The 17,457-nt window shown below is 35.0% G+C and overlaps 2 protein-coding genes and 1 pseudogene across 3 annotated transcripts; all 3 read right to left on the bottom strand.

The window, feature by feature from the left end:
* Window positions 1-126: 126 nt before the first annotated feature.
* On the bottom strand, window positions 127-1,132 carry LOC104732558 (uncharacterized). Its single transcript, XM_010452124.3, has one exon. The coding sequence runs from the start codon at window positions 899-901 to the stop codon at window positions 308-310; it is 594 nt and encodes a 197-aa protein (XP_010450426.2). The 5' UTR covers window positions 902-1,132; the 3' UTR covers window positions 127-307.
* Window positions 1,133-8,785: 7,653 nt separating this feature from the next.
* LOC147931008 (ABC transporter F family member 4 pseudogene) lies at window positions 8,786-9,746 on the bottom strand (annotated as a pseudogene).
* Window positions 9,747-9,748: 2 nt separating this feature from the next.
* Window positions 9,749-13,794, bottom strand: LOC104732557 (phytochrome C). 2 transcript variants are annotated; one of them, XR_015575033.1, is made up of 3 exons: window positions 11,501-13,794; window positions 10,540-11,396; window positions 9,749-10,436 (listed from the first exon to the last, which is right to left on the bottom strand). XR_015575033.1 is itself a non-coding variant. In XM_010452123.2 (3 exons), the coding sequence occupies exons 1-3, from the start codon at window positions 13,515-13,517 to the stop codon at window positions 9,938-9,940; spliced, it is 3,336 nt and encodes a 1,111-aa protein (XP_010450425.2). In that variant the 5' UTR covers window positions 13,518-13,763; the 3' UTR covers window positions 9,749-9,937. The 2 variants fall into 2 exon arrangements, 1 of the variants encoding a protein (XP_010450425.2); XM_010452123.2 differs by having other exon boundaries at window positions 10,540-11,359; window positions 11,501-13,763.
* Window positions 13,795-17,457: the final 3,663 nt, after the last annotated feature.

Here is a 17,457-nt window from a genome sequence, read left to right as displayed (position 1 = left end):
GATGCAGTTCTGCTTTGTAAGATAGTGGCGAAAGTGTGATGCAAATTAATAACGCAATATCTTCAAAACAATCAGTAGTAAAAAGGCATAAAATGTGGTAAGGAAGATAGGAGAAATTCTAAAACGTTGGAAAAGTATTGTAGCTAATAATTTATAACAATAGAAAACCCCCATGAATGGAGAGATCTAGAACAAAAAAAAAACACATGAGCACTTGTGACGTGCAAAAATAAACCGCAATTAATATTACTATACATCCGATATTTTAATAGCTTTATATAGTGATAGAAAATATATGAAAGATGTATCAGGCTTTGATCTGGAACCTTGAACACTTGATGGATCCGATGGAAATGTCGATTTCGATCAGATTATCGTCTTCATACTCGGCTGATAGTTGGATAAGCCTGAAATCTGGGATGTTGTTGTACATGACCTTTTGATCTTGTTGTCCAATCATAGTACTGTAGTGGTGGCCAACGTAGTGACCACTAGGTAAGGAGAGCTCTATGAGGCTTTCCTCATCAGGGATTGTTCCGTCTTCTTCGTCATTATTTTTGACAGTATCATCAGTGGTCGTCGTAGATACTTCACTCTCTCCTAGAGAGTGCTGATCGTGTTGACTAAGATCTTGAACCTTGGAGTTTGGTTTTTGGATTGTGAGAGGGAAGAAGAAAGATGACAAGAACAAAGCAGCTGAGGTAGCTAGGATTTGCGAGAAGCGAAGTCCTACGATGTGAAGAAGTAGTGGGGCAAGAAAAGACAACCATGAAACTGGTCTCTTAAAAAGCAATGAAATAAAACTCACCCCTTCTTTCATTTTTATGCTCTCAAGATTCATATGAAAGCAGTTACTTTGTAGCTCCACCAAAAAAGATAGAAGAAACAAGAGTTCAACCATTTTATAACACTCAGATTCAAAACAAGAAAAAGATTGAGAAAAGATGTTGCTTGATTAAAACACTTTTCAAAAACAAAACAAAAACCCTAGAGAACTAAATATGAGTTGATGTATAAATCTGGAAGAACGAAAAAAAAAAAACCCAAAAGAGGTTAATGTTCTACTAGACTTAAGAGACTCCACTAGGAAATAGTGGGTATAATAAGGAGAGAGGACTCCAAAAAAGTTTAATACGTAAATGTACTTCAAATAATCAAACGTGAAAGGGTTTAAATAGGTGATTTATAGGAAGAAGATTGAGCATAAACAGATAAACTATTATATTTTGCATCGAGATTTAATCAGGAGCAACAGCTCAATCCATAACTAGTCCTCCTCATTAACGAAATTTTGGAATCTCGAGATAAATCACCCTACATTAAACTAGATAATTTTTTGTTTGAATATTGCAAACAATACAAAATAAAATAAAATACTGTAATGGGGCTATATTTCGTATATCAGATATATAGCAAAATAAGGAATAACTAAAATTTATAGTGGGTTAGCTAAACATGATAACAAATTTGTAGAAAAAATGTAAAACGCTAAAAAGCTAAAAATCTATTTGAAACTAGACTTTCAATTATTCGCTAGCAAAATTCAATTATTCTATAATATTGCTATTAATTTTATGATATATATCACTCATGCCTAAAGATTAATTTTTATTTTATTTTTCAAAGTTATATTTCTAACATATTAATTAATTATATAGCTAATTTACTTTTTAAAAAGTTAAAAACTTTTTACTAATGGAAATCATCAAATTTATGAAAAGGGCCATTTTGTTGGAAGACTACAAAATATTTAACAAAATGCATTATTGGTTTAAACAAACACTTCTTTCTGAGTATATATAATAATAAACTATTGAGTTTATCATTAAAAAAAAAATTTACTTTCTAAAATATTTAAACGTACTAAATTAAAAACTAAATTCATAGTCGGATCATCGAATCGATCTACTAACGTGAGAATTTTCTGATCCAGTTATTTAAAAATTGCTATTAAAGTACTGGTCTTATAACCTTTGATCAGTCATATTAATTGTTTTCAGACAGTTTTTCAATTTAAAATGAAACCGTCAGTTCAGTCTTCTGTGTTTATCTTTCAAAATATATTAACACTTTCTTACTAGAAATACATGTTGTAGTACAAACTACAAAACAAGAAAAGAGAAAAACAGTGAAAGATAAAAAAAAAAAACAAAAAACGTTCGTAGTCTATTCTTTTGGAATCGGAGAAGCCAAAAGAGCAAAAAGACCATAACTAATAAACCTTTTAACTGTACTTGCTCATAATGCTCCTCCATTCACCAAGGCTTTTTAAAACTTGAGAGTCTCGGTGAGCCATGTGCAACCCTCCCTGCTTACCATCTGGCGACATTTTAATTCCTCCCGTCTCTAAAAAGTTCACTACAATCCAAAGCTTACTTTTTTTTTTTTTTGTCGGCAATATAACTTTCAATTCCACAAACATCAAATTACATGTACCATGATATTACAAAGCTTGTTTGGTTTATTCTAGCACTTTTTGCTAGATCATCGGCTACAACATTAACAGAACGTGGAATTTTAACAAACTTTATAGATTCATATGAGCGGGCAATGTTCTCAATATCTTTTAAGTAGGTCGCCAATAGAGTTTGGTTTGCTTGATGATAACAATGGCTACCACTGGAAAAATGGGATAGTTGCTGATATAGGATCTCCGCATCCCCACAGAACGTAACATTGCCATAGCCCAACCTGTTAATATGATGAGTCGCCATCTTTAATGCTTCAGCTTCAACTTCAACAGGGGAACTCATAGGACGGATAGATGCCATGCCTCTAAGGACAACTTGCTCTTTCCTGTTGTATAAAACCCAGCCAATCCCTGCACAATCATTTGGAGAGCTCCATGAACCATCAACAAAGCAGCTATATTCCTTAGCTTGTTGAATAATAGAACTGATTGATGCATTCGTTGCAGTGGGTTGCTGCTTCTTTGGAATCTCTTTGTTTACTTCACAGCTCTCTTTCCATTGTTGAAAGTCGAGAATAGCTTTATTAATGGTATCTGGTATGGACCATTTTTTGTTACTGAATATGAAGTCATTTCGCATTTTCCAGATACGCCAACCAATGAAAGGGAATAAACTTGCTTCCTTTCCTTGGTTTTTATTGAGACTCAGCAATAGCTCTATGTTCTTATCAACAGAGGTAAAAGAGAAAGATGAACTTATACCATAGAAATTAGTGGTGAGATCCCATATCTCCTTGCTGATGCGACAATGAAAGAGTAGATGGTTAATATTCTCTGGAGCTTCACCACATCTTTGACATGTATCATCCTTCAACAACCTTCTCCTTCTTAAATTCTTTGCAGTTGGTATCGCATTATGAAGACATCGCCACTAAAAATGCTTGATTTTCTGAGGCATACTTTGTTTCCAGAGTTTTCTAAAGGGTTTCCCGGAAGTGATATTATATGAATGTGCAGAGGAAAGTTGTCGTTGAATATGATACCCAGTTTTTACCGAATATACACCATTTTTAGTATGAATCCACGTAAACATATCATTCAAACTTGTTATAGATGGTCGAATCTTCTTTATATGCGGGATATCCTCAGGATGAATGATGCTATTGAGAAGAGTTTCATTCCAATATCCATGAGATAGCAGGTCACTAACTTTGAGATTGGGGTAAATAGATGCTCCAGGTCCTCGAGCAGGTCTTAGTGGGTTAAGAGGTAGCCACTGATCCTGCCAAACATTGATCTGCTCCCCATTACCGACAATATATTTAAGACCTTTAGAAATGATGTTTATACCTTGAGAAATGCTTTTCCAAGCATAGCTGGCAGTCGTTTTGCATGTTGAGGTGAGAAGATTCTGCTTGGGGAAGTATTTGGCTTTAAAAACCTTTGCAAAAAGAGAATTTGGTTGCTGTAAAAATCGCCAACTTTATTTAGCAAGAAGAGCTAAATTGAAATCCTTAAGATCTCTAATTGCCAAACCTCCAATATCCTTTGGGTCAGTTATCTTACTCCATGCTAACCAAGGTATTTTGTGCTTATCTTTTGTGTTTGACCACAAAAAATGTCTCATCGCTCTTGTGATTTGATTGATTATCTTTGAAGGAAGGAGAAAGCATGACATGCTATAAGAAGGAATTGTTGTAATTACTGATTTTAGAAGCACTTCTTTTCCTGCAGAGGATAGAAGTTTAGTATACCAACTATCTATTTTTTGATCAATACGTTGTGCTAGATACGAAAAAGCATTTGCTTTATTCCTTCCAACAAATTCAGGTAGACCAAGGTATCTTCCAAATCCTTCTGTCTTATGAATTTTCAAAAGACTGCTAATATTTTTTCTACTTACTGGATCAATACCTTTGCCAAACGTAATAGCAGACTTTTGAAAATTGACGCTCCGTCCTGAAGCTTGTTCATATTGCTGAAGAACATTTAGGAGGGCTGTGCATTCTTCTATTGATGCCCTGCAGAATAGTAGCGAATCATCTGCAAAAAGTAAATGGGAAATTGCAGGACCATTTCTACTTGCTTTGAAGCCATGAAGCTTTTTCAACTGAATATTATCTTGAATTAGAGCTGACAAAGCTTCTGTGCATAATAAATATATGTAAGGTGAAATAGGGTCACCTTGACGGATTCCTCTGTGAGGCTTAATTTGGCCAACTGGTTGTCCATTGATAAGCACTGAATAAGATACTGTGGTGATGCACTTCATAATCCACTTGCTCCAAATCTCAGAAAAGCCTATGTGCTTCATTACTGCTTCAATAAGCTCAAAATCTCAGAAAAGCCCATGTGCTTCATTACTGCTTCAATAAAGGGCCATTCAACCTTGTCAAAAGCTTTACTAATGTCTAGTATTGCAGCAATAAAAGGTTGAACTAGCTTCTTTGTGTGGAGAGAATGTATAAGCTCATGCGCAATTAATATGTTGTCTGTAATCAGTCTCCCTGGAATGAAGGCAGATTGATTTGCTACATTACGACAAAAAAAAAAAAAAAAGACTTGCTAGATCTTCGGCAAAGGAGTTGGTCATGGGTTTTCGAATTTATTAAAGATCTCCCAATTTTTTTGGTAAAAAGTATTCATTGGCTAAAACTTAAACTTAAGATTTTAGTTACAAAATGAAGTATTTTTGTAAAAAGGTATTGAAAAAAGTATTTTTGTAAAAAAGTATAGAAAAAAAATAATTTTGCAAATATCCTATCAAGAAACGCTAAAATAAAAATAATTAATAAGTGAAAAGTTTATGTATGACTAGATAAGGTCCCGCACGATGTGCGGGTTTAAAAATTGATGAAAAAAATAGATCGTAAACCTTAAATAATTTTTTAAAAATATATAAAAAAATTATTTCCTAAAATAAATATATAAATAATTTAAGTTAGAGAATAGTTGTATTTACCTACATACATTTATTTATATTTATATATTTTTCGTATATTATAACAATTATTACAATAATTTAAAGCTAAATTATATCCCACTAAAACTTTTGCCAAATACTCATCATTACAAATAATATTATTGTCAAATTTCCAAAACGTTTCACAACTTATTCACAAAATATCTTACATGCAACAAATTCATCAAATCAACATCTAATAAGTAATCACGGACAATTTTACTATATGTTTTACCATTAAAAATATGTTTTTACACCCAAAATTATTTTATTGTTAAAGTATGCTCTTTATCATCACCTATAAAATGTCTTCTAAATAAATTAAACAAATTTTATGTTGCTTTACTTTCATTTTGGCATAATTATAGTTCTTATAATTACTAAATTTGTTTTGTGACACAATTTTTTTAACCATGAAGTTTTTTTTTACTCCAAAGATATTGGATGAACAACTGGTGAAAATTATCTACTCGATTACAATGATTTTATGACTAACCAATAAAAGTTGAGAAATTGAAAAAAAATTAATATAATATAATAAAAATAAAAATTTGAAATTATAATCATGATGGTATATATAAGTCTTAGATAATTCAGATATACAAAATAGAAACTTTATATACAATAAAAAACATGACATATGTCATAATCATGTTAAGGATCAACGACCTATTTACTCTTCAGAAGTATCCAATTGTACCAAAAAAAAACTTAAAGTTATGACCTCGTCTCAAATATTCTCGAATCATAAATTCTCAACTTATTTTTATCCGAATCAAAAGTTCTCATATATTTCTCCATATACCTGGTTTAAACGGTTTACAAACCTAATCCGATAGAAAACCACATAAATCCGGTTAGAAACCAATTTTAAAATGGTATACCGTTTCAACTTCCCAAATTTGAAAACGCTTCTCAAATATTCGATCAAGCAGCTCTTGTTTCAATACCGGAATCATCAATATTATTCAGAAAAGAAAACTTTAAATTTTGACCAGAAACATCAACCATCAACTTATCTTCCAAACTTATAATACTACTAACTGTAGAATCACTTTTAGAACCTCCATCAGTGTCTCCATCTTCGATTAAATTAGCAGACATTATATACTTCGATTTCATTTCATTGCATCTGATAGCTTCCATTGAAAAATCTGCACGAATCAAAGACCCACACAATAGATCTACAAAATTGATCTCTGATCGTTAACTGACAGGTGTCACAATCTGGTTTGATATTTAATCGTTAAAATTGATACGTGTCACGATCTGGTTTGATATTTAATTGGTAAAACTAACACGTGTCACGATCTGGTTTGATATTTAATCGTTAAAATTGATATGTGTCATGATCTGGTGATTTTTTAACTTTGATCTCTGATCGTTAAAACTGACACATGTCACGATCTGATGAGTTACTAACTTTGAGAACTAATGTTTATATAATAAAATATTTTTTTGACAAAAATTAGCGGAAAACTCATATCTCGTTAGTATTTACCTTAAAAATCACTAAATTATAAATACATATATATTTTCACCTTTTTTAAGATCTAAACAAAATCGCTTAGACTCAGCTATCCACAAAACTTGCCGCTGCCACTGCCGAAAACTATATGCAGCCACTTTACCATGTTGCCGACTCCAATTTCGTTCTTTGTCACCGACCACATTTGCCATCTCATTTAACATTGAGGTGAAATTTAGGTAAATCTCTCTTGTTTGTATTTCTTTGTTACTTCCTCTCATTTCTCTGTTTTAAGTTTAGTTTTAATTTTTTTTTTTTACAAATTTACGTGTTATCATTTAAACCAAGTTTTAGATATTAAGATATATATGTAGAGTACTTCTTGAACGAAAATAGAATATCCTATCTAGATAGATATATGTGTTGTAAATATAGAGTATGTTTTGGTGTCTAACATGTATGTTTTGTTAATTAAAAAGTGTATATTGTTCTTTGCAAACACCAAAAAAATGCATATTATTTTGTGTGTAACGACTAACCAAAAGGATAGAAAAAGACTCTTGGAAGCTATGAACGAGGATGTGTCCCCTAAAACTGAACATGATTATTTTTGGATGATAAACAGTAAAGTTGATAAATTTCACGCACCGAAAAATGCCAAGACCTCTGTTCGCACTATTACTTTGAGTGAAACTAAATCAAATTATATTCACAGACCTCTAGATGTATAGTTATAATCTCTTTAAGAATTTAACGTTCCAATCCTATTATTGTAGCATATAATCTGGAACATCTTCTATTTCTCTCCACGTACACCTACAATAACAATACAAAAGAGAAAGTGAAGTGAACTTAGTGCAATGACAAATAAGTCCTTAATGCATAAAGCATCATTATACCAGGAATTGAATCTCGCTTCCTACGAATGAAGGGATTTGGCTAATGGTCGACCTGTTGTGGCCAAAGATTGATAAAAAAAAGAACTGAGACAAAGAAAAAGACTGAAATCAAAAAACTATAAAAACTTTTAGAAATATATATATCAAAGAATGCACATGTTTAGAGAATTGAACACACAAAAAACCTTAAGATGCCAAAAATATATGTTACATAATATAGAAAGATTTATATATATCTAATTTTAGCTTGTAACCAACACGTGTCAAACAGTATAAAGTTTCATTGGTCAAGACATAAAAAGAATCAACAAAAAAAAGGACTAAAAATTGCGTTCAACTAAAAATGGTCCTAATACAAAATTACTATTATAAATTAGGTAAACAAGATTACAAAAATAATGCAATCAATAACTTTGGAACGAAAGAAGAAGAAAAAAACAAGAAAAGCACCAAAGCACCAAAAAAAAAAAAAAAAGCAGGTGCCACTTGTCGGCCAGTTGCAAAGGTAGTAGCTAAGCATCCTCTTGTTTGAAGTTTTGGGTACAAAACACCTTGAAACCATGAATTAACAGCTTTAATTACCAAGCAAATCTCTTGATTAACAAATTTTTTAATTTAAGTTGTTGATGAGCTTTGCCTAGGAAGTGACATTAACTCGATAGGAATGTCGTGAAACTAGGAGATTGGGGACCATCTTCTCAATTTGACGAGGGGACCCGTACGTGTGATGTGGTGTGGACCATCCTCTCAATCTAGTGAAGCTAGAAGATCATGTTTTGATCAAAATACTTCCCTTGCAAAATATATAGAGTGAAGGTTTACTTCCCAAAAACTAGTTGAATTTTTTTGAATCATCTTTTTCCTTTTTTTTTTTTTTTTTTAATAAAAATGATCAAATTTTAACGAATTTATGATAGAAAAGATTCATCTCAATTTGATCTTTAAACATTGTAGTTCATGAAACTCGAATTAATTTAAGAATACAAAAAGATTTAATAAAAAGTTGTTGATCAACTTTAAGAATAACAGAGGGATTGTTATTATTTTCAGAGGGAACTCATCAACCTCTTCTTCTGTTTTGAAGAGAATAAGTAGTCATCAACCTCTGCTTTGATTTCTCCAATGAGTTCGTCTTTGTACTCTTCAAACGTGCCTTGGAAGAAAGTCACTGTCCCATCATTTACAAGCCTAATTTCACTCTTCTCTTCGTCCTCACAGACACGAGATATGACGTGACTCACGAACACAACTCCTCCTTTGAACCCAACTAGTGCATCTGCCAACGCTGACGCATCTATAATCTGCATGTCCAGGTGTCGTCAAGAACCAAAATGTGTGGCTTCTTCATTGAGATAGAGGCTAACACAACCCTAGCCTTTTGTCCTCCAGACAATCTCGCAATTGGAGTTAAATGGTAGTGAGTGGTAGGTCAAACTTGCCTAGTTTCGCACGCACCGCTTCTTGTTTGCTACATCCTTCTTGGTCAGGATACAGACGAAGAAGATACTGAACCGGTGTCTCCTCCATTGTTAACTGGTCAACAAAGTGCTGAGAGTAGCTGCCAATCCTCAGCTTCTGGCTTCTAATCACTTCACCCTCAGTTGGATCTGAACCTCCGGCTTCTCCCTTTCCCACAAGAAGATTCAAAAGAGTGGACTTGCCTTCCCCGTTAGGTCCAAAGATCGCTACTCGTTTCCCCATATCTATGGCTAAATCAACATTCGAGAGCCTGAAATCTTGCCTGTTGGGATAGCAGAAGCTAGCTAACCTCTCTCAACTTCAGAAGAGGACGAGAAGGATGTTGATTGGTTCTGGAAAGTCAAGCACCACGCTATAATAATAATCTCTCCACTTTAGTTACTTTGAGATTCGAGACATACATGAGAGAAGCGAAACCGGAATCGATCGAGAGGTTGAAGGAGCTTTGAGACAGAGAGAGTAGTAGGCGGCGGGTTGTATATGAAACTGATGCAACACCATAAAACTCTCGAATATTGGAGCCCGCATCATTCAACTGAACCAAGCCTATTTTTATTATTGACTTTTTCACGGTTTATACGACATAAGCCAATCCGGGTAAACAACATGTATGATATAAAGTATATTTATCAAAATTATATTACACAGTTACAATAACTATAAGCACCACTTTTATTCTCAACAATAATAGAAATATTGACGACAGGTGGTGTTGTGCTTCAAACCAAGGGAAATTGTGTGAGGATCACAAAGGCTGACATTTCAGACTCTCTCAGGTACCTCAACGTTCCTCTCTCCATGAGTTTCACCAGCTTCTGGGTGATGTGTAGTCCTAAACCTTCCCTTGATGTTCCCTTCCTCAACGGCTGAAACATCTCTCTTACCAGATCCTCAGGTAGCCCCGGTGCCGGGTGTATTATCCTGAACTCTAGCTCCACTCTTTTCATTCTTTTCCCTATAGCTTCTATCCGCGCCATTACCTTGAATGACACGCATAATCCCTCCCATGCAGGCGTGAATCGTATGCTGCTTAACAGTGTCTCTGAGAGGATCTGCTGAAGCCTTAGGTTGTCTCCATACAGTCTCATTGATGAAACTTCTTGAGGATAGTCGCAGATGATCTGAACTTTACGTTCTATGCTGAGCTCCGTCACTTGTTTTACAACTGCTTCTAGGGATTCTTGCAGGCTGAATTCGCTGCAACCCAGTTCCACATAGCTGATTTAAAAGCCATAAATAAAAAGTAACAGGATTAGAACAGAAGATTCTAGAGTTCACAACTAAGCTAATGAGAACTATAGAAGAATCAGGTTTTTGGTACCCTTGTTCGATCCCCTCTATGTCTGAGTCGCTTATGACTTTGGCTAACTGCTCCCTGCATAAAACACTTGCCCTCAAGAGCTGCTTTTGCTCTTCACTTAATCCAGATGAATGTAGCAAATCTTGAAGGAAGGAGATTGCCTTTTCGGGGTCCTTCACTTCATGGCGGAGATATGCCAATTTATTGAGCGTGCAGGCAATCGCCTGCTCTGATATTTGCTGAACCTGTAGAGCATATTGGAGTTCTGGACTAGGTACTTGCAAAAAGCACAAAATCCCAGTAACCTTTCCCTCAATATCAGTCCTTTTGTTTGCTGAAAGCAATGCCTCTATGAAGTTACCATCACGATGGTAGAAGCCAAAGAAAAGCTTCTCTATGTTCTCCTGGCCAGAACCCACAGCATTCAAAGCTATTCTCAGTTTAGTTAATGTGTCATGGTCTTTAAGACGGCAACCATAATCATTTGAGGTAAAAACCTCCCCGAGAAGCATTTTATTGACAACTTCATCTCTCTTTATCCCAGAGAGCTTCTGCATTGCATCGTTCCACTCTGAGCATAATCCATTCTCATTGGTCATAAAAATTGGCGGAATGAGTGTTGAAGGGCTCCACATGATTCTGGCATAATCTCCTTGGACACGGCTGTAGTTTTCAATAAGTGTTTTCTGGCCTGTAACATCTTGTCCAATGAAGCATACACCAAGAACATTATTTGCCGTATCTCTGCTACAGCAAGTGTTGACAACTAAATCAACTGGACTGCTTTTCCTTTTAGGACCAAATGCTCTGATCCTGATTTCAGCACCACGTTCTTCACTACCTATTATGTATTATGAACACAAGGCACAGATGAAAATCTGCGAAAACAGTCAAAAAGGATGAAAACAAAATATAAAAGGAAGCCAAGAAACCAGATAAAGGAAATTTGCTTCCAGACTGGAGAGGAACATGTTAGCATTACCTTCAAGTGCCAATGCTAACATGTTCTTAACGGTTTCTGCATTATCTTCCTCAACAAGTTCTGATACAGGTTTGCCTATTGCTTGTTCAACTGCCAATCCAGTTACCTCGGCCGCTTTTGAATTCCAACCATTTATAACACCAGAGGCATCAACCGCAAATATTGGAACAGCGGCTGTATCAATCAAACGCACCATTTCATTCACGATAACACACAATTCATCTACCTTCTGAACCCTATTATCCACAGGCGGGACATCCACAGCAGTCTTTGAATGCTCCTCTTGCAACGAGCCTTTTATTATTAGCTGCAGAGAATTAATTGCGTCCAATTCCATGTCATCCCATGGCATACTTTTCCACCTTACTATTTCCATAAAAGCCTTGAACGAGGATCTAGGATGCATCCTCTTACCATCTCTGTCATTGGGATCATGTCTTGCACCACCCCACTTGATCTGTTTTGCAGTGCTAGACCGGAACCAGAAAAGGAAATCTTTTTCGGTAATATATACGGCAGCCATTCCACAGATTGACTCCCCAAGAACAGAAGCATCCGGATAGCCAGACTCCATTAGACTTTCAGTGGTAAAGCCAGTATTTCCTCCATTACTTTTGAGAACCCAATCGATCAGATCTCTAATTTGTGTCTCTGTCGGAGTAACCCCCAGAGACCAGAGTTTCTCTTTGTAATAAAGGGCTGCTCCATCACATTTAACAAGATCCATTATATTTGGTGATTGAGTGACTATACCTATGGGTGCATTACGAAAAAGCATGTCACATAGCACACTCTGAGTTTGCAAAATACGCTTCTCTTTCAACAGAACAGCTGATTCCGCTTCTTTGTTGATCTGCACACCAAATACTTGAGTCAAGAATTCACAAGCATATCTTAACGGAAAAGGCACGAATCTAGGACTTGCGTGATGACAAACCACCAAGCCCCATAAGTGTCTGCCAGTCTGTAGATCTATGTTCATCTCATCACTATCGCTACCATTGATTGTTACGGACATGGCAAGAGACGCTACTGAGCCCATATTACTCATATATTGTGCGTGACAGCCATGAGGAGCTCTCAAAGTAGATCCAGAAAGACTTATTGGCTGTGAGAGACTCTTGTCTTGAACTACTTTAACAGGAACAGCTGAGCAATCACAAATCATCCTAACCTTGTTTCTCATAAAGAGAAATCTCGAAGCTTGGGGTATATCAGTGGCAGAGTAATGTAACCCAAGATAAGGTTCCATGTCTTCCCTGCAGCATTCGGCGACCACTTCCCCATGCCCATCTTCATGAAACTTATACACCATCACCCTATCATAACCTGTTAATTCACTAACTTCCTTGACAAGAGCATCACATAACAACGACATATTCCCACTAGGCAATGCCTGCAACCTTGAAATCGATTTAGCTGCAAGCTTATACGATCTCAAAGCCCCAGCAGTAGTAACTGGCACCTCATCCGGACTCACTGGCTCCAAATCTATAACAAGACCCTCTTCAATCCGATGCAAAATCGCATAAAAGGGCTTACTTGAAGACTTACAATGAAGCGTGATGGGATTCAGAATACTAATCTCACCAAATTCAACAGCTTTCTGCAAAGCAGAACAACCTGGAGACTGAAACAATGAATTCACATCAGTTCCTATACTGAGAGCTTCACGCTGCTCCATACTTGGCACAGTATGTGGAGTCAAACCCAACATCTCTTGAGTGTTTTCACTAAAGGCAATAACTTTGAGGCTTTTCTCATCAACAACGATTAAACAACCAAAGGGCTGAATCAACATCCCTCTCTGAATCTTCTGTAAGTAAGTTGAGACAGCTGAAGAAGGTATCTCACATGACGAACTCGGCATGTTCAAGTTAACTGAAGCTGAGTAGTCAAACAAACGCTCAGCTTCTTCGAAACTTCTGTTTAGCTTTGCATCGACAAGGACCTGTGAAGAAACTCGGGAGTTTGGTCTAGATCGAGTAGAACAGCTTCCTGAAGTATTCGATGACATCACTCAAATTCTAAACGAATCTGCAGAAGAATGACAAAGCTTTTTCGAAATTTCAGAAGTGTAAAGCCCAAAAATTTCAAGGATCCGAATAAATCCTCATTAGGGTTTCGTTTCCTTTTAGATTTTGCTGCGAATTCTCTGAGAGAGGATCTTTGGAATGTTCTTCCTTGGTGGTGTGAGAGAGAAGCCGAGAGAGGAAAGGGGGAAGAAGATAGATGCGTGAAAACGTCATGCTCATTTTTAATTGAATAAAGGGAACTACGTGGCGGGTTGAAGCACGGAGCACAATAACTGTTGTCTCGTGTATTAAGAGTGTAACTGCGTGCCGCTTTCGTCATGTTGGTGTTTAGATGTCCAAATTATATTTCCAGTTGTTCACTACATTACAAACGCAGTCATTTTCGTTTATATAAATTAGGATGTCGGCCGGTGCAGAAATTGAAAACTTGAAATGACTAACATAGTTAATGTCACATTTCGAGTGAAATCTTTATGGTAATTATTTAACTGTATAGTCTAAATATCGAAAATAATGATTAAGATGAATCAACCAAATTAATTAAATAAAATTTTTGTTGTATATAGAAAAATTGATACAGTGACAATAAGAGAACAATGTTAAAGATATATTTGCTGAATCTTACTTAGATAATCAATTCTAAAAAATATTCACATAAAATAAAATTTAAATTATTATTCTATCAAAAAAATAATAAGAGAAGCACGGTGAAAGAGCTCATAACTGCAACCAACCAAATTGACTAAAAAAATAAATCTATGAAAAAATAAAAATCACAATCAATTACGTACCTACATTAATACTTGGAATAAGATAGAAAACGACACCAAACAAAAATTAGATGAATGAATCAATAAACAATCCAAAGGTGTGACAAAGTGAATTGATTAATAAATTGAAAACAATATAATACTTAAAAATTATTAAATTTAAATGTGTGAAACTATACTCAAAGAACAAAAACTCTTTTCAAGGTACATAAGATATATATATATATATACTAGATGAGGACCCGCCCGATGTGCGGGTTTAAAGTTTTATAAACTTAATTAAATTTAATAAAAATATATTAAAATTTATTATAGATTTTTTATAAATTTTATTTTTGTTATAATACACTCTATATAGGGAAATTGGCACAGATAACTCAAAAAAAAACTATAATTAACTATCTAACTACTCTAACCATATAAATACTATACACACTATATAATCTACAATATATACAATTTTACCCTTGATTCAATACTAATACCAACCCCTCTACCTCCTATCAACCACCCACCACCTCCGCCGGACCGCCGCCGGACCACCGCCGGACCGCCGCCGGACTACCGGCGGACCACCGCCAGACCGCCACCAGACCACCGCCGGAACCTCTTAACCACCATCCCCTAGGGTTCCCAATATATTATCCCTTAGGGTTTAGTTTTCCCCTAAACCACCACCGCCGACCACCGGCCTCCGGTCGCCACCACCACCGGCCGCCTCCATCTCCGGCCACCGGACCACCACCAGACCGCCACCAGTCTACCTCCGCCGGACCATCGCCGGGCCACCTTTGCCGGCCACCTCTGCCGGCCACCTCCACCGGTCACCTCCGCCGGCCACCTACTCCGGCCACCTTCACCACCATCAACCACCACCTATCAACACTAAATTGGTAATTTTCCCTACCCCTAATCCTACTTTCCTAATTTTTTCAAATATATGGTTATTTTCTTCTATACTTTTATTGGTTTGGTCAGTCAGCAAATTCACCCCTCTATATATCCATTTACAAATTTTTTATGTGTGTTACTATTAAAAGTGTATTTTCTTACACCTAAATATACTTTATGTTACAAATATATTCTTTATCACCACCTACAAAATGTCTATATGAACACATTAAGCCAATTATTTTACTTTCACTTCTGCATAGTTTTTTAATTATTAAAATTGTTGGCTCAAAAAATATTTTGAATAAAAAATATATTACATAATATACTAATCAATGAGGAATCATCACAATAATGTATGACCACCATAGAGAAAACCTCGGTTCCGCCCTCATCCTTTATGGAGAGAACCTTGCGTCCAACCTCCTCTACCGTGGAGATAACCTTGGCTCCACCTTCCTCCCTTGGGGAGATAACCTTGCATCCAACCTCCTCCACCTTCCTTCCTTGATAATCTTGCGTCCAACCGTCTCCACCATAGAGAGAACCTCGGCTCTGCACTCCTCTTGTGTGGAGAAAACTTGTTCACGTCTTTTTGCTATCTCAAAATGGCTTGCTCTGACAACCAATGAAAGTAAAAACCTTTTTCTAACATCACAAAATCTTTTAATAGTAACTAATGTTAAAATTTCCAATTTATTCGTAGAACTATCTTTGATACATCATGATGTAGCCTCTATAACGCCTCAACCGCCACCTTGCTTAGTGAGCCCATGTCCACACTTAGTCCATGGGTCCACTTTCCTAAGTGGGCCCTACATCTATTCCTGGCACGTGGACCTACCCATATTTGATGGCCGGTTTGTTACGTCTAAGAGTCTTTAAAAACTTGTTTACTGACCCTACAAATCAACAAATGATATTTTCCTGTGTTTTTCCTGACTCGCACAGTTCCGATAATCACTTCTATGAAGGTCACCCATCATGAAGTTCTCTCAGGACCCTTGACCAGAAAAATAAGTTCATTTTGGTGACATATGTGGCCAAATCAATTCTTTAAACATTTCCATAAACCAAGGTGTCACAGTCTTTGCGCTCCTATGGATCTACCAACAACAATTTATGTTTTTCTAATCTATCTATCTATGTTTATTGTAAACTTGTGTTTGATTAGCCTATATTATCTATCAATTAGGTTGATGAGCTCCTATAAATTAAATTAAATAATCTAAAAATACTACAATAAATTTTAAAATACAGTATTAGGAAAAGAAAACGCATATATATATTTTTTTTTTGGATCAACATATTAATTTTACCTATTCCCAACTGAAAAAGTAAAAAGTAGGAAAAAATTTTGGTTAAAAAAAAATAAGAAAAAATTATCTTTCCATTAAAAAAAAATTCCAATTAAACAAAGTTGAAAGCAGTATTTTTGAAGAAATTATTTAATTATAAGATGATCTATGTTTATATAGAAGTGAGTATTTACAAAATTTAAAATTAATAATTAACTGTATATTTTCCTTAATCCCTTTTTCTATTTTTTTTTTAGAATTAAGAACTTAAAATTAAAAATAAGTAAATAATATTGTTATTTCGAATTTTATGAAATAGATATAATCTCCTTATAAATTATTTAAAAAGACTTTGTATTTTTTAATAAATTCTATAATTTTTGATAATTATCTTTTTACATTATTAATATTTTATTTTTGTTGTTATCAAAATTCTTCTTTTAAATATTAACTTTTACACATGTCAAAATCTGAGATTGATAACTTGACACATGTCAAAATCTTGTTAATGACTAACATTCAAAACCCAACTTTATATAATAAGATATATATATAAACAAAAAGGTGTGAAAACAAAGAGGTGTGAAACAAAAAGGTGCAAAAACTAACAAGTGTGAACATTGAAAGTTGGGAGTACGACGAAAAAACATAATTGTTAAATCAAAATTTTGTAACTTTTGAGATCATTAACAAATGTAGACCGTTAGATGAGATAATAAAAATAGTCACATCCGTTAGTTCTAAATTGACCCTTAAAAGTGGGTTTGCTGTTATATATAAATGAGATATAAAAATCTGATAAAATTTACTAAGAGCCTAACAATTGCTGATTTTATTCTACAAATAAAAAGATTCATAACGTCTCTCTCCAAAATAGAGCCGTTACAGACTTTCAAATTAAAAGCCATAAATTAAAAGTAGGTTTGATATAATATATAAACATATAAAATCTATGAAAAGTA

This window comes from Camelina sativa, chromosome 12, assembly GCF_030686135.1.
Source record: "Camelina sativa cultivar CO46 ecotype springtype chromosome 12, ASM3068613v1".
NCBI lineage: Eukaryota > Viridiplantae > Streptophyta > Magnoliopsida > Brassicales > Brassicaceae > Camelina > Camelina sativa.
The sequence above is the reverse complement of the archived record's forward strand: the minus strand, read 5'-3'. Positions and strand labels throughout refer to the sequence as shown.